Source organism: Clupea harengus, chromosome 12 (genome assembly GCF_900700415.2).
Source record: "Clupea harengus chromosome 12, Ch_v2.0.2, whole genome shotgun sequence".
Classification (NCBI taxonomy): Eukaryota; Metazoa; Chordata; class Actinopteri; order Clupeiformes; family Clupeidae; genus Clupea; species Clupea harengus.
In genome coordinates, this window is record NC_045163.1 from 29,190,447 (window position 1) to 29,211,812 (window position 21,366).

Genomic DNA, 21,366 nt, shown 5'->3' on the forward strand with positions numbered 1-21,366 from the left:
GTTCTATGTGGTGTGTGAGGTGTGTGTGCTGGATACGGTGTGTGTGGTGGGTGTGTGTGTGGATATGGTGTGTGTGGTGTGTGTGCTGGGTGTGGTGTGTGTGCTGGATATGGTGTGTGTGTTGGGTGTGTGTGTGGATATGGTGTGTGTGTGGTGTGCTGTATGTGGTGTGTGGTGGATATGGTGTGTGTGTTGGGTGTGGGTGGTGTGTGTGGTGTACGTGGTGGATATGGTGTGTGTGGTGTGTGTGGTGTGCGTGGTGGATATGGTGTGTGTGGTGTGTGGTGGATATGGTGTGTGTGCTGTATGTGCTGTATGTGGTGTGTGTGGTGGATATGGTGTGTGTGGTGTGTGTGGTGTGCGTGGTGTGTGTGGTGTGTGTGGTGGTTATGGTGTGTGTGGTGGATATGGTGTGTGTAATGGATATGGTGTGTGTGGTGTGTGTGCTGTATGTGGTGTGCGTGGTGGATATGGTGTGTGTGATGTATGTGGTGTATGTGGTGTGTGTGCTGTATGTGGTGTGTGTGGATATGGTGTGTGTGGTGTGTGGTGGATATGGTGTGTGTGCTGGATGTGGTGTGTGTGGTGTGTGTGCTGTATGTGGTGTGTGGTGGATGTGGTGTGTGTGGTGTGTGGTGTGTGGTGGATGTGGTGTGTGTGGTGTGTGTGCTGTATGTGGTGTGTGGTGGATGTGGTGTGTGTGGTGTGTGGTGTGTGGTGGATGTGGTGTGTGTGGTGTGTGTGCTGTATGTGGTGTGTGGTGGATGTGGTGTGTGTGGTGGATGTGGTGTGTGTGGTGTGTGGTGGGTGTGGTGTGTGTGCTGTATGTGGTGTGTGGTGGATGTGGTGTGTGTGCTGTATGTGGTGTGTGGTGTGTGTGGTGTGTGTGCTGTATGTGGTGTGTGGTGTGTGTGGTGTGTGTGCTGTGTGTGCTGTATGTGGTGTGTGGTGGATGTGGTGGATATGGGTTGTGTGTGGTGTGTGTGGTGTGTGGTGGATGTGGTGTGTGTGCTGTATGTGGTGTGTGGTGTGTGTGGTGTGTGTGGTGTGTGTGGTGTGTGGCATCTGCTGCTCTGATGTTGGCAGGAAATGGCAAAACTATTATTATATATATATGTATTATAAAACTATGTGTTATAGAATTGTCATACTGTAGTTTTGTTTCCTGAATAGATGTTTAAGTATCCATACTTGTTTCCTGAATGGATGTTTAAGTATCCATACTTGTTTTCTGAATGGCTGTTTAAGTATCCATACTTGTTTTTCTGAATGGATGTTTAAGTATCCATACTTGTTTTCCTGAATGGGTGTTTAAGTATCCATACTTGTTTTCCTGAATGGGTGTTTAAGTATCCATACTTGTTTTTCTGAATGGATGTTTAAGTATCCATACTTGTTTCCTGAATGGATGTTTTAGTATCCATACTTGCAGCAGGTCTCATTAATGTGTGTTATGTTGATGTACTAAGTAGCCAGTATGTCCATAGTAAATACTGGGATCTGACCTGTCCATCCTTATTCTGTATATTCTGTATATGTTAGCGATCGCTGGATCGATGTCTCCATAAATGCCCCATCAATCAATACGAAATAGTATCAACCTATTGTAAGAGCAGTCATCCCCATATATGAAGTCATTATCATGAAATATACCCAATAAAATAACTGTAGTTAACTGAGTGAACATGCTTGTGAGTCAATATGTTCCTAAGACGAAAGACACTTGACATGTGGGAAAAGGCCTCCGCTTCCTGTGTGTGCCTCGAACGGGAGATAGATGGCACTGCTTCCTGTGTGTGCCTCGAAGGGGAGATAGATGGCACTGCTTCCTGTGTGTGCCTCGAAGGGGAGATAGATGGCACTGCTTCCTGTGTGTGCCTCGAAGGGGAGATAGATGGCACTGCTTCCTGTGTGTGCCTCGAACGGGAGATAGATGGCGCTGTTTGACCATGCTGTGGCTGGTGAAGCTCCACTGTTTTCTCATTGAGCGCTATTCACTTGCAACATCCTTCTCTGAATTTCTACTCTTGTCTGATGTCTGAATGCTATTCGTTCCACAAGAACAACTACCAACAAACACAGACATATCTGAATGCTGTTCAAGTTCAAGTTCAAGTTCAAGTTCAAGTTTATCATCATATACTCATAAACAGCATTTATCAGTAATGAAACTCTTTGTGCTCAATGTCCGCTCAACTTAGAGAATAAATAAATTAAATACTGGAGAATGGAGAAAAAGGGTTCATTCAAGCCAAGTATGACATCATTCCACAAGAACAACTACCAACAAACAGACAACAAACACAGACAACAAACACTGACAACAAGCACAGACAATAAACACAGACAACAAACACAAACAACAAACACAAACAACAAACACAAACAACAAGCAAAGCTCCAGCATCAGACACAAACACAGACAACAAACAAACATCCAGCATCACAGACACAAACACAAACAACAAACACAGACAACAAACACAGACAACAAACACAAACAACAAGCAAACCTCCAGCATCACAGACAACAAACAAACCTCCAGCATCAGACACAAACACAGACAACAAACAAACATCCAGCATCAGACACAAACACAGACAACAAACAAACATCCAGCATCACAGACACAAACACAAACAACAAGCAAACCTCCAGCATCACAGACAACAAACAAACCTCCAGCATCAGACACAAACACAGACAACAAACACAGACAACAAACACAGACAACAAACAAACCTCCAGCATCAGAAACAACAAACAAACCTCCAGCATCATAGACACACACACACAACAAACACAGACAACAAACACAGACAACAAACAAACCTCCAGCATCAGAAACAACAAACAAACCTCCAGCATCATAGACACACACACACAACAAACACAAACAACAAACACAAACAACAAGCAAACCTCCAGCATCAGACACAAACACACATCCAGCATCAGAGGACCTCTGTTGCAGCGCTCTGAATGACTGACAGCCCTGGCCATCTGAAGACACACCCCTCCTCTACCATACATATTCCAGCCGGACTCTTCCGTGCTGCCGCAGGGTTGCGTATGACGCTGCGGAGGATAGTTAGGCGTCGCCATGGTTGCGTATGACGCGGCGGAGGATAGTTAGGCGTCGCCATGGTTGCGTATGACGCGGCGGAGGATAGTTAGGCGTCGCCATGGTTGCGTATGACACGGCGGAGGATAGTTAGGCGTCGCCATGGTTGCGTATGACGCGGCGGAGGATAGTTAGGCGTCGCCATGGTTGCGTATGACGCGGCGGAGGATAGTTAGGCGTCGCCATGGTTGCGTATGACACGGCGGAGGATAGTTAGGCATCGCCATGGTTGCGTATGACACGGCGGAGGATAGTTAGGCGTCGCCATGGTTGCGTATGACACGGCGGAGGATAGTTAGGCGTCGCCATGGGCAGTCCTCACTGTCTGAGGGATCTGTCTCAGATAGAAGGGTCCACAGGAGCGTCGCCATGGCGATCTGTCTCAGGTAGAAGGGGCCACAGGAGAGTTGCTGAACTGCCAGGAAAACCAAACACACACACTCCTTCTGCACTCTGTCCAATCAGCACGCCCGCCCGCACGCCCGCCACTCAGTCAGTCAGTCAGTCCGTCCGTCAGTCAGTCAGTCAATCAGTCAGTCAGTCAGTCAGTCAGTCAGTCAGTCACACACACACACACACACACACACACACACACACACACACACACACACACACACACACACACACACACACACACACACACACACACACACACACAGTCACTCACTCACTCAGTCAGTCAGTCAGTCAGTCAGTCAGTCAGTCACACACACACACACACACACACACACACACACACACACACACACACACACACACACACACAGTCACTCAGTCAGTCAGTCAGTCAGTCAGTCAGTCAGTCACACACACACACACACACACACACACACACACACACACACACACACACACACACACACACACACACACACACACACAGTCACTCACTCACTCAGTCACTCAGTCAGTCAGTCAATGCGCTCGGAAGATGAAGAGGCCCACAAGTTGAAGCGAGCAAAGAGAAGAGAAGAGAGGAGGTGAAGTGGGGACTGAGAGGAGGAGACCTGGAGTGGAAAACTAGAGTCATGCCCCCCCCCCCCACACACACACACACACACACACACACATCACGCACACACACACACACACACACACACACACACATCACGCTACTATAGTAAATGATCATGTCATAATAAAGACTACCAGCAAACCAACTGGGCCATGTGAAGTGCTTCTCTCCTTCCTCTGTATATGAATGGGAGTGTGTGTGTGTGTGTGTGTCTTGGTGTGTGTCTGTGTCTGGGTGAGGGAGAGGGAGTGTGTATGTCTGCCTGTCTGCAGCTGTTGAAAAGCCATGAGTTGAAACCAATTTGGTGACACTCAATTGATTCTCTCCTAAACTGTTGACAGAGGGCCGTGAGGAGAGCAGTCTTCTGTGTGTGTGTGTGTGTGTCTGAGCTGCAGGGCGGAGAGAGCTGAACTCCCACTCCCAATCCCAAATGCCGGGATGCTATCTGGCAATCGGAACACTTCCCGGCAGAGGAGTATTCCCGGCAAAAAGGGAGTAGGACTAGGCAGGATCGGTCCAAAACACTGCATACTTGAAACCGATTGCTTAAAAAAAAGACCAGCCTTGCACACTCTTTAAATAGTTTTGAGTCTGTTTAGGGCATAGGGTGTCCAAATTTAGCTTCAAAAGAAACGTATAAGTACTGTGTGCGATGTGTATGGAGTCTCTGGGCCAGTCATATTCTCCTCTACAATCTGCAGAGTTAAAACTGAACACAAAACTGTACATTTAGATTCAGGTGGGGTGCTTCATGTTCATGTCACTCCCAGGCCTCTCCCTGCCACACTGTCCAAGCGACCTAACCCTCTCCCTCTCCCTGCCACACTGCCCAGGCGACCTAACCCTCTCCCTATCATACTGCCCAGGCGACCTAACCCTAACCCTAACCCTCTCCCTGCCACACTGCCCAGGCGACCTAACCCTAACCCTCTCCCTGCCACACTGCCCAAGCGGCCTAACCCTCTCCCTGCCACACTGTCCAAGGGGCCTAACCCTAACCCTCTCCCTGCCACACTGTCCAAGGGGCCTAACCCTAACCCTCTCCCTGCCACACTGTCCAAGGGGCCTAACCCTAACCCTAACCCTAATCCTCTCCCTATCATACAGACTGACTGGATCTTGCCAGACCAACAGTTTTCACTGTCGAAATCCACCACAACCTGCAAAGTAAACGAGGGCCAAAGATGCTTTTTACATTCACTAATTCCTCTCATGATGACGAGCAAAATCTACTCAGCAATACACAAGACCCGTCACCTGTCTGGCCAGGCAGCCAGCCAGCATAACTAAACACATACAAAATCCCCCAAATCAATAAAACTGGGCTACAGACAGCGTATGTTGTATCGTGAAGGAGGACCTTTACGGATGCCGGGTACAGCATACGGCGCGTGTTGCGGCTGTTTCCAGACAGTTAGGCACTGCTGTGTACCCTGCCAGACCACACACACACACACACACACACACACACACATACACTGTTGTGTATCCTGCCATCCTAAATAAAATCAGCATGCACCATGTCAGCCAACCATAACTAAACATAACAAAACGAAATGCTAAATAATATTCCCATACACCTACCCAGGCAGCCTCTCTCTCTCCCTCTCCTTTTACATCACAACGCTAATGCCTATATTAATACTGATAAAATGGCCATATGACCTACTGTTATTTGACTACCTAAAAGTATCTCCTTATCAGTTTCCCAAATGGATGTCTATTAACAAAAATGTTTTTCTCTCCCTTATAGCATGATCCAAATGTTGATGGATGTGGAAACAAGTTACAAGTTTTACAAGTTACAAGTCTTTTATTTGTCAGATGCACAAAATGACACAGGGTCAGACTGGGCACTGAAATTCTTATGACAAGGCGCCGCCCAAACCTACCATACCATAACATCACATAATATAACATAACAAACCACGACGTACACTCTGCACAAGTACTATGAACATAATTTACACATAATAAACATATAAACATATAATAACCTAAATAACCTTACTCAATATACAAGATAAATATACAATACGATGTGCTAAACATATACCAACCTATACATATAATACTAAATATACATATAGCAGCCTATACATATAATACTAACATATATACATATAACATATAATACACATATAATAAACTATACTAACCTACATACAACCCAGTGACACACATTGCTCCTCACCATGTAAAATGTGGATAAGAGCGTCTGCTAAATGACTAAATGTAAATGTCTGCACTCCCCTTCCCTGTGTGTGTGCAGTAGTGTGTGTGCTCTGCTGAGCTGGACTGGGGCCCTGCAGTGAGGAATGGTGTTAAAAACCCCTCCCTGTCAACTGTGTGTTTTTCCCGTCTCTTGTTTGAGAGACCCCGAGACCTCTCCTGGAGACAGTGTGTGTGTGTGTGAGAGAGTGTGTGTGTGTGTGTGACTGACACTGACCTCCTGGAGACAGTGACGGAGCTGACTGGCGTCTTCTGGGCTGCTTGGTGACTGACACTGATGTGGGCATGTATGTGTGACTGTCTCTCTGTGTGTGTGTGTGAGAGTGTGTGTGTGTGTGTGTGTGTGTGTGTGTGTGTGTGTGTGTGTGTGTGTGTGTGTGTGTGTGTGTGTGTGTGTGTGTGTATGTGTGACTGTCTCTCTGTGTGTGTGTGTGTGTGTGTGTGTGTGTGTGTGTGTGTGTGTGTGTGTGTGAGAGTGTGTGTGTGTGTGTGTGAGAGTGTGTGTGTGTGTGTGTGTGTGTGTGTGTGTGTGTGTGTGTGTGTGTGTGTGTGTGTGTGTGTGTGACTGACACTGATGTGGGCATGTGTGTGTGACTGTCTCTCTGTGTGTGTGTGTGAGAGTGTGTGTGTGTGTGTGTGTGTGTGTGTGTGACTGACACTGACCTCATGGAGCTGACTGACGTAGTGTGTGTGTGCTGCCGGATTATAAGAGAAAGAGAAACGCGTGCCGTCGTCAACATCCTTGAGATTCTCTGAGAGAGTTTCAGCCAGAAAGACCAGGCAGTGAAAGGCAGGTCATTGACTCCTCTACATAGCTCTGGGCTAATCGTGTCAAAACATGACAGGCAGAATGGAGTGGCAGAATCCAGCTCAAAAGCAGCCTCTCCCTCTCCCTGTCTGTCTTTTTTACTCTCTTTCTCTCTGACTCTCACTCTCTCTCTTTCTCTGAGTGAAAAAAATAAATAAAAGAAATGGGAATGTTAGATATTAAAGAGAACAATAATGAATTAATAAAGAAATAGGTAGGTAGGTAGGTACTGTAGGTGGATGAATAGATAGATAGCTAACTAGATGGATAGATAGATAGATGTACATAGTACATACACTGTACACACTTTGTTTTCTTTGGGTATCCAGGTCTGCCGGTGTCTGTGAGTTTCTACTAGGACTGTGAGTGCTGAGTCTGTACCTTGTCATTGTTTTTCTTAACTTCAGTTATTTTACCGTTGTAACATATTTTGCTCCTTTTTATTCTCTGTTTATGGCACAATAACATTGTGTTTGTGTTTCCAGTAGGGCTGTACTACTGTAACGGTCATTTGGGTCCTCCTAACAAGCATCTGTGTTTCCTCCCTTCCTCCTTATTTGGGTTCGTGTGTGTGTGTGTGTGTGTGTGTCGTTATCCTGCATCCTTATCACTGTTTACCCAAGTGAGCTGGGACCCAGTGAACCGTCCGTCTTGGTCAGGGACGGACAGGAGTGTTCTGTTCTTTCTGTTCTTAGTGGAGGAAACCCCCTTGAGAACATGCAAACTTCACACAGAAAAGGCCCAGGAGATAGCCCACCTGAGCACTGTAGGTCCAGGGGGGGGGGGACACACCTGCCCCCCAGAGCCAACAGCTCCCCATGCGGGAATCAAACCCATGACCTTCTTGCTGTGAGGCGGCAGTGCAAGTACCTGAGCCACCGTGCCACCTGTATATTCATCTGTATGTCAGTGTGTCAGCGCTGTTAGAGAATCGCTGCTCTGCGCCTTGTTTCATGATATTTATTCTTTTCTTACTCACTATTATTTATATGTATTTATTTATTTATTGCTCATCCAACAGGTGGTAGGAGGATCTAACCTTTCTTTTGTTAGGTGAAGTGTTAGCATCCACATGACCGATAGATAGATGGATACTTTATTAATCCCGAGGGAAATGTAGGTCATCCAGTAGCTTATACACACATATACACTTATACACCTCACCGACATACATACATAAATCATATATACATACACATAGGGAGAACATATTCACACGGAGAGTTTCCAGATACAGGAAGGGGTCTGACCCTATTGTACAGAGTGCAATGATTGTGACAGTGTCGTGTCCAGGAGGAAAGTGTTCTTGTGCTGCTGGTGTGGATAGTGCTAAACATATAATGTTCTTGTGCTTGTGAGGATGGGTAGTGCAAGATAGTGTTCTTGTGCTTGTGTGTGTGTGTGTGTGTGTGTTTTGGAAAGTGCAAAAAGCAAAGTGATAGTGCAGAATATGTAAGTGTTCCTAGCGTTAGCATCCACATGAATGCCTAGCGTTAGCATCCACATGACTGCCTAGCGATAGCATCCACATAACTGCCTAGCGTTAGCATCCACATCACTGACTAGCGTTATGGTCACATTCACATCACATTTCCTTGCAGAAATGCCTCTCTAGTTTTCTATGTTCTTTTATCTGCTCAATTGTGAAGCACTTTGAATGACCAATGTGTGTGTGAATAGCGCTATATAAAAACACTTTAGCCTTGTCTTGCTCCTATTTATAGTTTTGTTAGTTTCCTGTTGGCGCCTCAGGACCAGCTGACCGAGGGGCACTCTCTCTTCAGTGTTCAGTTCTTAGCTCTTAAGAGCTCCGAAATGATAACAGGTGAGCTCACTTGTTTGGAAATGTTGCCTTTTTTTCAATGTTTCATAACAAAGGGGGTATTGGCCTTATTCAGCCCTGCATGCATGTTTGGGTGTTTGTCACTGCATTCTCTCTCTCTCTCTCTCTATCTTCCTCCTTCACTCTCTCTCTTTCTCTATCTTCCTCCTTCACTCTCTCTCTTTCTCTATCTTCCTCCTTCACTCTCTCTCTCTTTCAGTGTCTTTCTTTCACCCTTTCTCTTCCTTTCTCAGTCTCCCTCTCTCTATCTTCCTCTCTCACTCTCTCTCTCCCTCTCTGTCTCTCACTCTTTCTTCCCCTCTCAGTCTCTCCCTCTCTTCCTGCCAGTGTCCTTGCTCTGTTTCGCTTCAGGGCTTTGTTACATCATCGCCCTCACAGTTCTATCAACTTCTAAGTTTGCCGTCATCCAAACTAGATTAGTTTTACTCTGCAGAGAAAAGATTCAGCAGCGTTGAGCTTTTAAAAATCCCACCTTGTTTCTTCCACAGCTCCACCTCTCCACCTCCATGAAGATCTACACGACTACACAACAATCTGCAGCGCTCCAGACTATGTCGGGACACACACGTGTCTGTAAGACCCTGCCGAAGCCACTAGCCTCATTAACACTGGCTGTGTGGACACACACGTGTCTGTAAGACCCTGCCGAAGCCACTAGCCTCATTAAAGTAGCATAACGGAACAATTGCTAATCGCTAACGATATGCTAGCGGCTAAAACTAACGAAATCTCTTGAAATGTGCTGACTTTGACATTATGACAAACTAGTTAGTCAACAACTGTTCTAACACAGTCAAACATCAAGCAAGTGCAACACAAGACAGAGCAAGACGACAAATAAGCTACTTACTAGTTCGGCAGACAGTAGTAACCGGGCGGCTTCAGGCAAACCTACATAACGCAGTAATATGCCTACGGACCCTGGTATGGCAATGGCACAGAGGCGATTCTCCATATTAAAAGTCATTGTAGCGCCCCAATTTTTTTAAAGCTGTTATTTTAAGGTAAAACTGCTTATCCTAACCCTAATCCTGATGTACAATTACTGCATAATGCCACTTTAAGCAGAGGGGAATATTTAAAACCTGATGTTGAGCTGCCCTTTAAAAGCAGAGGGGAATGTTTAAAAGGTCAACTAGGATGAGATGACTGCTTTAGAGAGAACGGTACGGTCACACTTCTCTTCTCTTCTCTTCTCTTCTCTGTGTTTTGTTCTTGTTCCGACTCTGGCATGGAGCAACGTTGACTCACCCTGAGGATGATGATGATGATGATGATGAGAATGAGGAGGAGCTCATAAAGGGTGCTTCATTTATCACTTTTGAAACGCTTTGTCCCACAGTCACGGTTCTAAGCTTTGTGTTCTTTTTGGATCCTTAAAAGGTTTTCTTTCCCTGTTTTTTTAGATAACCTATTGTCTTAAAGCATTAACTCATCCTTCGATAAGAATTTCCTTTCATGCAAATTGAACATTGAGCTCAGTTTGTTCATTTGTGTATTGCAGGGTCTTACTTGGCCAGAGCCAAAATGAGGAGATTAACAGAACTAATTGGCTCAACAAATATGAGCCATAAAGAAATCATAATTTATTTATAATTTTAGGCAAAACACCACAATCTATAAATCATTACTGTATTGTCCATATTCGCTGGCGGCGATGGGGGTTGAGTGTCCAAAATCAAATATTTTTCAGGGCAGAGCGAATCCTGTGGAATGCAGGTCACAGCTGCATCGGGTTAGAGCCGCGGCCCCCGCCAGCCAGACCCAGACATGCAGGACCAAAGCCTGATGGGCCAGAGGAGCGGGCACATGCCAGAGGAGCGGGCACACAGGCCCTATACCCCACATGCCAGAGGAGCGGGCACACAGGCCCTATACCCCACATACCAGAGGAGCGGGCACAGGCTCTATACCACACATACCAGAGGAGCGGGCACAGGCCAGAGGAGCGGGCACAGGCCCTATAGAGGAGCAGGCACAGGCCCTATAGAGGAGCAGGCACAGGCCCTATACCCCACATACCAAACATTTCCCCATTCATTCTTTTTTGTCTCTTTGTGAAATGTAGGGTGTGTGTTTGTCTTTATGTGAAATGTGGGGTGTGTAGGGTGTGTTTGTCTTTATGTGAACTGTGGGGTGTGTGTTTGTCTTTATGTGAAATGTGGGGTGTGTGTTTGTCTTTATGTGAAATGTAGGGTGTGTGTTTGTCTTTATGTGAAGTGTGGGGCGTGTATTTGTCTTTATTTGAAGTGTGGGGTGTGTGTTTGTCTTTATGTAAAATGTAGGGTGTGTGTTTGTGTTTATGTGAAATGTGGGGTGTGTAGGACGTGTATTGTGAATGTAGGGTGTGTGTTTGTCTTTATGTGGGGTGTGTAGGCCGTGTATTGTGAATGTAGGGTGTGTGTTTGTCTTTATGTGAACTGTGGGGTGTGTGGGGCGTGTGTTGTGCATGTAGGGTGTGTGTTTGTCTTTATGTGAACTGTGGGGTGTGTAGGGTGTGTGTTGGTCTTTATGTGAAGTGTGGGGTGTGTAGGGCGTGTATTGTGAATGTGGGGTGTGTATTGGTCCCTAGCAGCTCAGGCAGAGTTACACAGTGAGGTCACTCCAGCAGTGAGGTCACTCCAGACCAGCAGTGAGGTCACTCCAGACCAGCAGTGAGGTCACTCCAGACCAGCAGTGAGGTCACTCCAGACCAGCAGTGATGTCACTCCAGACCAGCAGTGCTGACATCACACTTCTCTCTCTAGACACGCACAGAGTGAACCCCTTGTACACAGATACCCCTTTTCCACCAAGGCCGTGCCGGTGCCGGTGCTGGTTCTGGGCTGGTGCCAATTCTCAAACCAGTTCTTCGATTTTCCACACAAATAAACCTGGCTCTTGGTTCCAAAAACCGGCTCCAACTCAGCACCAACTTTATGCTGGTCCAGAATTAAGAACCGGTGACGTCGGGTGCGTCCCGAGGTTATGGGCGGAGCTACCCTACCAGCAACAGACATTTCCGCTGCCATTTTTTTTCCGACGTCAACCAAGATGAGTGAAAAACGGTGAAAACATAAATGAAAAATCCATCCAGCAGTGGATCACGGATGAAATAAATACCTTGACAGCGATTTGGTCATCAACAGAAATGCAAGACAAACTAAAAAGCTAAAATATATGAGGAAATACGTGGAGAGTTGGAGATGGAGGGGTTCAAGACCAAACAGACAACAGACCAAATAACAAACAAATTAAAAAAAAGAAAGAAAGCTTTCATCCATCAAAATGTGTTAGTTTGTCTGCATAGTATACAGTAACTCTTTCAATCTGGCTTGTTTTTGTTGTGTGATATCACACTTAAAAATGAGCTGTTGACTAAGCAAGTTCGTGTAGCAGCTAGCTAACTAGCATTATCTGCTAGCTGCCGTGAGGTACTGCTACAGAGTTTGTTGTTTTGTTGTTATGATTGATGACTTTATGACGCGTTGCTAGGACAACGGCGGCGTATGTAGTGATTTAAAGACGTTGCCCTACTCTGGCTCTCGAGCTGGTTCTTAGATAATTGGCGAGTAGAACCAGCACCGAACTGCATAAGCACCAGCCCAGAACCAGCACCGGCACGGCCTTGGTGGAAAAGGGGTAAGAGTGAAACCCGAGCGCTGAGATCATACTTCTCTCTGGAGTGAAATCTGGAGGGGACACCAGCATGGTCTGGGCCAGCAGGACGCCGCCGGCGTCTGTCATCTGCAACAGGAAGTGGCGGCGAGAATGACAGCGTGGCATCCCCCTCACTCAGCGGTGGGGCTTGGGCTGTGCTCACAGGAAGTTCCTGCAGGTCGGAGGGGAACTGGGTTTCACCAGCTCACCGGGGTTGCATGTGTGAGTTCCTGAAGGTTCAGGGGAGACAAACATGCTACAAATCAATCACCTGTGTTTAAAGTGTGTGTGTGTGTGTGTGTGTGTGTAAAAAACTTTTTTGTTGATTTAGCTAAAAAGGTACACACTGCGTTCTCCACACAAACTAAAAGAGGACACCCAAGACAGACACACACAGCGGGACGCTCTGATACAATAGAGTTTATTTTTTTAAACGAAGGCAACTGATTGAAAGACAAGTGTCAGAGAAATAAACTGTACAGTCCTTCATTATTGGCCGTTTGGGAAGGACACACTAGGAATATAAGGCAAACATGGACACATATCTAAAGAAACACTACCATCCTCGATTTCTTTCCTTTCTTTGGGCTATAACATTTTGAACAGACATTTACAACTCATAAACTAATACTGAGACATTGCTGTGGCAAGTTCATAATTCACTGCATCATAATTAGTCAAATTCATCCACGCATATTAAGACCTTGTAGTGCCAGAATTAAAATAAAAGGAAATGATTTGGCATTCACACTTTGCTTCAGTCTCTGACAAACCAAAATGGAGGTCTGTACAGAGTTAGTGACTGTATGCAGGAGTTGGACGAACAAACAATGTTTTGGCCCGGGGAGGGAGACGTCAGAGTATGAGGAGAAAGGCCCGGACAGACGTCAGAGTATGAGGAGAAAAGGCCAGGGAGGGAGACGAAGGCCCGGGGAGGGAGACGAAGGCCCGGGGAGGGAGTCGTCAGTATGAGGAGAAAGGCCCGGGAAGGGAGACGAAGGCCAGGGAGGGAGACGAAGGCCCGGGGAGGGAGACGTCAGAGTATGAGAAAAGTGATTTGTTTTAAAAGCACACAGTCCTTCAGTTGCTCAAAAGCTTAACAGAACAAAAATATATAATCCAGTTCTGTTTGCAATCCCAACAGTAAAATCTTCCCTTCTTGAATAACATGGAATATATATACATATATTATATACATAAGTACATACATACATACATAGGTATATGAAGTACAGACCAACACACAGACTAGACTGATCATTCAGTTTTGTTTTACTTGTGATTACATTAGCTGTGGTTATAGACATAAACTGGACGGTTGAGGCGGGCCTTGCTACAGGTGATGTAGGTTACCCGTCGGGGCTACCGATGGCACCCACAGTCCGGTGGAGGTTACCCGTCGGGGCTACCTAGGGCACCCACAGTCCGGTGGAGGTTACCCGTGGGCACCCACAGTCCGGTGGAGCACTTTGGTTTTTAATTAACATCCAACCCAAACAAGCCATTTGGAACAAAAGTCGACCCAAACGACGTCCACGGCCGCTGGAAGGCATGGGTTTAAAAAAAGGCAGGTAGAACCACAACAGTACACAGCCACTCATGGGTGTTAAAAGCTTAAGGCTCAAGCAGACATGGGACGCCTATGATAGATATCACAACACATGGGGGGGAACATGGGGGAACACATGGGGTGGAACGTGGGAAGGAACATGGGAAGGAACGTGGGGGAACAAAACATTTTCCGCACCCTCAAGTAATTAACCTACTAGCGTTCCATTTAAAAGCCTGATAAAGGATGATTTCCATGTAATGTGGGTCTGCGTTCATCAGAAAAACACACTGAGAAGGAATAAAAGAGCAGAAACCTAATCGTGGTATTACATGTTAATCAGTCCATGAGTTTGAATCCCTGAACATGTCTGAGTGAGAACGGAAGACAGCTAGAACAAACCTACTAAAGCCCCTCCCAGTTTACATTGCGATAAAAAAAAGAAACAAGGCATTTAGGCGAAATGTCTAACGAAGGCGGCCAACGTAATCATTAGATAAGCATTCATTCAAAGGACCGGAAAAATGGTCTGAAAAAAAAAAAACAAGAAGATGACAGGATTAAGGCTCATGATCTTGCTGTTCTTCGTCTTCAGTCGCACAAATGAAGTGTGACGACACAATTAAAACATGTGATGCTTGTGACATCAGGACATCAGCATGTCAGTGCAAAGGATAGAGAGACTCACAGGCACAATGGAGCTAAGTGGAATAGCATTTCTGCTCAAATGGTAAAGCCACCCGGCCAGTGGTCTCTTGAGTCCAATACTGATCAAATGTAGTGCAAAAACAAGTTCTGGAGAACCGCCCTCATGGGCAGATGTGTTTAGACCCAATTTGCATGGTTCCATTGGTTGGAAGGATTTCAAGATTTTCTACATCACTCATTAATTTTTCAGCCATCAAATTCATTATTTTAATATTAATTTGTATAGGCATGTCAAAGGAGTAAAGAAATTTAGTTCATTTAAAAAAAAATATAAATATCAAAATTCAAGTTTAATTTTCTAGAAGGCCTTTCGTTCTCCTCTGTAATGCTGTTTGCCAACATCACCGGTACTCAATATAAAAGGAAGAATTGTATAGAACAAAATAAAACAAACAAACAAACAAACAACATGTTTACTAACATTAGTTTAACTAAGGAGAACATAACTGCTATGGTCCAATGCACCAGGGTGAGTGAGGCTTGACTGGACTATGTCATCCGTCTCTCTTCTTCTCACTTCTTCTCACTCTGCTTGAGAGGAGGCTTTGGTAGCGACACATAAACTATGGATTGATGGAAGTAACGTGTGGCTCTGACCCATGAGTCACTGCTGATCGAGGCGATGCTCTGATAGGTTTAGAACTGTATAGCGTTTGTTTGGAATGCTACAATACACAACACTATCAGACAGCATCCAAAAAGATTTTTTTTTCTGTGTTTTTCAGACAATGACAGAAAACAATGGTCACAGCACCAAAAAATATTTGTATGAAACTGAGAGAAAACAGCAAAAACCTTCTTCAATCTCTTCCTCATTTTACAGAAGGAGATTTCCATGTGAGCTAAATCACCCTCCTGAGTAAAACCTTGAGACTTGGTGGGGAAAAAAAATAAGACTTCTGATAATTAAAACTAATAATAGATACTCTGACCATATGTTTCCAGTGCAGAGCTCATTGAAGGGAGAGGTTGCTGAATCTGGTGGAGATTAGCATCGCTGCTAACATTGCTTAAAATCACCTTTAATTAGCATTTCAGGTTTTTGCTCAGTGCAGCTGTCGTATAACTCAGTAGCTCTGCTACTGCAGCATGTGGCGCCCCCTCTGGTCGACACCCATATCTCTTCAGCTTACTCCAGCTAATATTAAGATATTTTAAGCACTGGTCAGGTCCTTAATCCTTCATCTATAATTCTTCCGACCGAGGAATGTGGGAAAGGACGGAATTCTAGGGGGAAGCGGTTATACTGGCTTATCCTTCGCATCACAGATAGACAAAACCTTTAAATAGTTCATAGTGTCAACAATTTTTTTCATCCCACATAAAAAAACAAAAATAAAAATAAAAACAAAAGCACAAAGAAATAAAAACTCAAAAACACAAAAAAAAAACACAATTACAAATTACAAAAAGAAATAAAAAAAAGTCTTTGCCGCTGAAACGCCTCAATCACTGCCCCGTCACTCGACCACCTCCATGCCGCCTCTCTGATTGGGCATCGCCCCCGCGCCGGGCACCGGGACTGGGCCGGGCCTGGCCCAGAGCTGAACCGGACCCCCCCTCACACCACCGAGTGGTCGTGGTTGTGGTTGTGGGCGGCGCCGCTGAGTACGGTGTGGTTGACGGAGGAGGCGGAGCGGTCGGAACCCTCGGCGGTGGTGCCGTTGACGTTCTCCGTGCGCTGGCAGCACAGGATCTGCTTGAAGGTGACGCTCATCTCCTTGTCGCGGTACGAGTAGATGATGGGGTTCATGGCGGAGTTGAACTCGGCGAGGAGCAGGAAGAACTTCTCGAAGGAGAGCACGTTGCAGTTGGCGCAGAACACGTCCAGCAGGAGCAGCACCAGTCCGGGGGTCCAGCAGATGATGAAGGCCCCTGAGACACACAACAAAACATCATCATCATCATCATCATCATCATTAGGAGACATTAGGGGCTTGGACAAGGACACCGCAAAGGGCAGACATCAATAAAGTCTTTTATTGTCAGATGCACAGAATGACACAGGGTCAGAATCAGAATCAGAATCAGAATCAGGTTTTATTGGCCAAGTAAGTTTGCACAAACAAGGAATTTGACTTGGTAAAGTGACTCTCAGTGTGCTTACACAAAATATACAACACAATACAATACAATACAATACAATACAATACAATACAAACAAACAAACAGTGCAACAGTGCAATGGACTAAGGAGTTTAAAAAAGTATGTACAAGGCGGAATGGCTATATACAGTAGCTGTGAAATGTTGCACAACAGTAGTGCAAAGAAGAAGTGGAGAGTGCGAGAAGTGCAGGGATAAATATATAAATATAAATATATATGTTACAGTGGGTTAGTTGTTCAGTAGTGAGACGGCGAGGGGGAAGAAACTGTTTTTGTGTCTGGAGGTTTTGGCGAACAGTGATCTGTAGCGTCTACCAGAGGGGAGGAGTTTGAATAGTTTGTGTCCGGGTGTGAGGGGTCTGCAGTGATTTTTCCTGCCCGTTTCCTGACTCTGGAGGTGTACAGGTCTTGGATGGTGGGCAGGTTGGCACCAATGATCTTTTCTGCAGACCTGACTGACCGTTGGAGTCTGATCTTGTCCAGTTTGGTGGCCGATCCAAACCAGACAGTGATTGAAGTGCACAGAACAGACTCTATGACTGCGGTGTAGAACATGATCAGCAGATCCTGAGGCAGGTTGTACTTCCTAAGCTGGCGCAGGAAGTACATCCTCTGCTGGGCCTTCTTGATGATGGTGTTGATGTTGGGATCCCACTTCAGATTCCGGGAGATTGTGGATCCCAGAAACCTGAAGGATTCCACAGCCAACACAGTACTGTTGTGTATGATGAGGGGGGCAGTGCTGGGGGCTCCTCCTGAAGTCCACTGTCATCTCCACGGTTTTAAGCGTGTTCAGCTCTAGGTTGTTGCGACCGCACCACAGGACCAGCTGGTCAACTTCCCGCCTATATGCAGACTCATCATCATCACGGATGAGGCCGATGACTGATGTGTCGTCTGCAAATTTTAGGAGTTTAACAGATGGGTCTCCTGAGGTGCAGTCGTTTGTGTAGAGGGAGAAGAGCAGTGGGGAGAGCACGCATCCCTGAGGTGCACCAGTGCTGACTGACTGGGCACTGAAATTCTTAGGACAAGGCACCACACAACAACCTACCATAGCATAACATAGCAAACATAACATAACATGACATACAAGTACTCTGAACATAATTTGTTTAGGAGACATTAGGCTTGGACAAGGACACATTTTTACAATGGTTCCAACTAGGGTTGTCAAAATCATTTTGATTAATAGTGGGAAAAAAAACAGTGCATAAAAATTGTAGATGAATTGTACTCTGGTGACATCGGTTTGCAAGATAGCAAGATTTGATCAGTGCTTTCGTTGTTGCTGTAGTCTGACATTAGGTTAACACGAGTTATTTAGCTTGCTAGCTTTAGACAAACTATGACTTTGGTTAATCAGGAATAAAGAAAAAATGTGTTTCATTGAAGTAACCGTTATCTGTTGTTTGCCATCAATGTGTGGTGAACATCACACTGCCCAGACTTGTTTATCTCACTGTCAATTCCCATCAATGGCAAATATGATGGCTTTTGAAATGCTTCTCATGGCATACGTATATCATATATGCAATTCATTTATTAAGAAGTTAAGTACGATACTAGATGTATATGGACTGAAAAGATTAAAGGCAAAGATACTGAGATACAGATATACTGAGAACACTTAACACTGCCACTGAGAGGAAAGCTGTACAGTAAAGGAACTTTACATATACTAGTACATACTAACTTTGCATATACTAGTACATACTAACTTTACATATACTAGTACATACTAACTTTACATATACTTATAGTAGTAGAAGTTCCTCCGCATAACAATGTACTACTATAAGTATATGTAAAGTTTCTCCACATAACAATGTACTACTATAAGTATATGTAAAGTTCCTCTGCATAACAATGTGCTACTATAAGTATATGTAAAGTTCAGTGTTGTGCATGAACGCGTTCAAAAGAACGCGTTCATTGAACACGTTCATTTTTATGAGAACGATGAACTGAACGCAACTTAATGACAAATAATGAATTTGAACGGTGAACACGTTCATATTATCTGAGGTCAAGCGCCACTGAGGTCTAGCTAAAACATTACGGAATGTTTTCCTTCTACTGAGGAAAGACGCTGTCTAAATCGAATGCTTGTACCATGTCGTTGCTCAGTACCTTAACAGTAATAACAGTAAGTTAAAAAGGCCATAGTAATTATTTGTTAAATTGCCCAGACAGACCATGTTTAGGGTAAATGACCATATTTGGTAATTGCGTTGGTCATGTGACTCCACTTCTCACGGTGCAATGTTTTGATATCGCTACACGGCATATTTAGATGGAGTAGCAGTTAACTTCGGGCATATTTTCACATAATTGAACGTTGCACTTTGTTGAAGTTGTGTGCGTCCATGTATACGTGAGTTTGACTGTGTAGCCTACCTTGTCATTATGTGTTTGTTATAGTTTAGCTTTCTCATAATTGTTACGAGCACTGTCACTTAATTGATCTAGCATGATGCACTGTTCGTGAACTCGCTTAGCATAAGCTGCTAATGTACAAATACGAGTGTTACAGGGTTTACCTATGCTAACTTTTGAGCGGTCTTTCATTTAGTGTACATGCCCTTGTTGATCTGAGATTAAGCCAGTAGCATGTCATTGCTGAAGAGGTTAAATTATTACCTTTAGTTCCCTGTATAATTCATTATTTAAATGGTACTACAGGGCTGTGTATTAATGTATATTTTCTGTTTGTACTTTACTTTACACACACACACACACACACACACACACACACACACACACACTACACACACATAAACATAAACCCACCTACAATTTATCCCATTCATTGTTGTTAATGCAATACAAAGAGTGAAGAATCAAACTGATTATCCAAGTCTCCATTCTTTTCCATTCTAATCGGATGACCCTCAGTGATTACACATTTCCCGAACCCCCTCTATAACAGTACCCGTATAATTTCTGCGATAGCCTACCTAAACCAACTAACTCGACTTCGCCCTACATTACCCATGAATCATCGCACACACATGTGTACCAAACAAGCAACGTATTCCAAGGCAACAGCTCTCGGTCTCAATATAAAAATGGCAAGTGAAAGCGAAAACAGAGACGCAGACTCAGCGAGTACATCCGATCCACCTTATTATTATGTCCGGGATTTTTACACAAAAATCTCACCTTTCTGTGCAAATTATGTCCTCCTGAAAAATGTGCAATAATTAAAAAAAAAAAATGAAAATGAACTGAACTATGAACTAGTTCAGAATTTAAATGGTGAACTATGAACGTGAACGATTCATGTTTGCTTGTATGAACTGAACTTTGAACTAGTTCCTGAGAGGTGTGAACGTGCACAACACTGGTAAAGTTCCTCTGCATAACAATGTGAACAGGCATATTGGTCCGTTATGGGAAAGTCTGAACAGTATTTGCTCACTCCCGTGGTGCCAAATGCACAGAGCATATGTTAAGATGAGTACTGGGGTCCAAACCAATCACATTCTAGCCCCCAGGCCCTGTGGCCTTGGCAACACAAATGGGCTTTTGGCCTTTTATCAACCCAAATCATATAAAAAAAAAGATTTAGAAATGGCGCTTGGCAAGCACTTTAACTGTTCAAAAAAATAATAGCCAAACTGACAGAATTGTGTTTTTTAACCTCTATTTCATTTTCAACGTCGTTAAAAAAAAACGCATCAACGGACTCGTAGCAGAATCTGCCTTACCCGCACCGCGCAGCCGTTCCTCTACAGGCTGTCAGATTGGGGATAAATATTTTGGCTACGGAGGTTATTTTGTACAAGAGCAGATATTTGTAAGGGCTCTGCTTTCTGTTAGCGCTTGCAGCTGTTCTCGCACCCTTTACATCACTTGGAAGCTATGCCTAGTGAGCACACACACACACACACACACACACACACACACACACACACACACACACACACACACACACAGACACACACACACACACACACACACACACACACACACACACACACAGACACACACACACACCACACACACACACACACACAACACACAACACACACACACCACACACACACACACAACACACACACACACACACACACACAGAGTGTGTCCAGAGACACTTAGGAGCTAGATAAACCCAATAACTGCTAGCAACTCAGCCTTTCCACAGTGTCTCCCCATCTCCCAAGCAAGGAGAAGGAGAGGGGGGGGGGGGGTAGCTGTTCAACGAGAGAGGGGGGAAAGGAGAGGGGGAGGGTAGCTGTTCAAGGAGAGGGGGGAGAGAGGGGGGGGGTAGCTGTTCAAGGAGAGGGGGGAGAGGGGGGGGGGGGGTAGCTGTTCAAGGAGAGGGGGGAGAGGGG

At 45.0% G+C, this 21,366-nt stretch overlaps 1 protein-coding gene across 1 annotated transcript in view; it reads right to left on the reverse strand.

Moving 5' to 3' along the window:
* Positions 1 to 13,677: 13,677 nt before the first annotated feature.
* lpar1 (lysophosphatidic acid receptor 1) overlaps positions 13,678 to 21,366 on the reverse strand; it is a 49,243-nt gene continuing 41,554 nt past the window's right edge. The window contains exon 3 of the mRNA XM_012831650.3: positions 13,678 to 16,794. Within this exon, the coding sequence (XP_012687104.1) occupies positions 16,481 to 16,794 (314 nt within the window). The 3' untranslated portion in view covers positions 13,678 to 16,480. The remainder of the gene's footprint in view (positions 16,795 to 21,366) is intronic.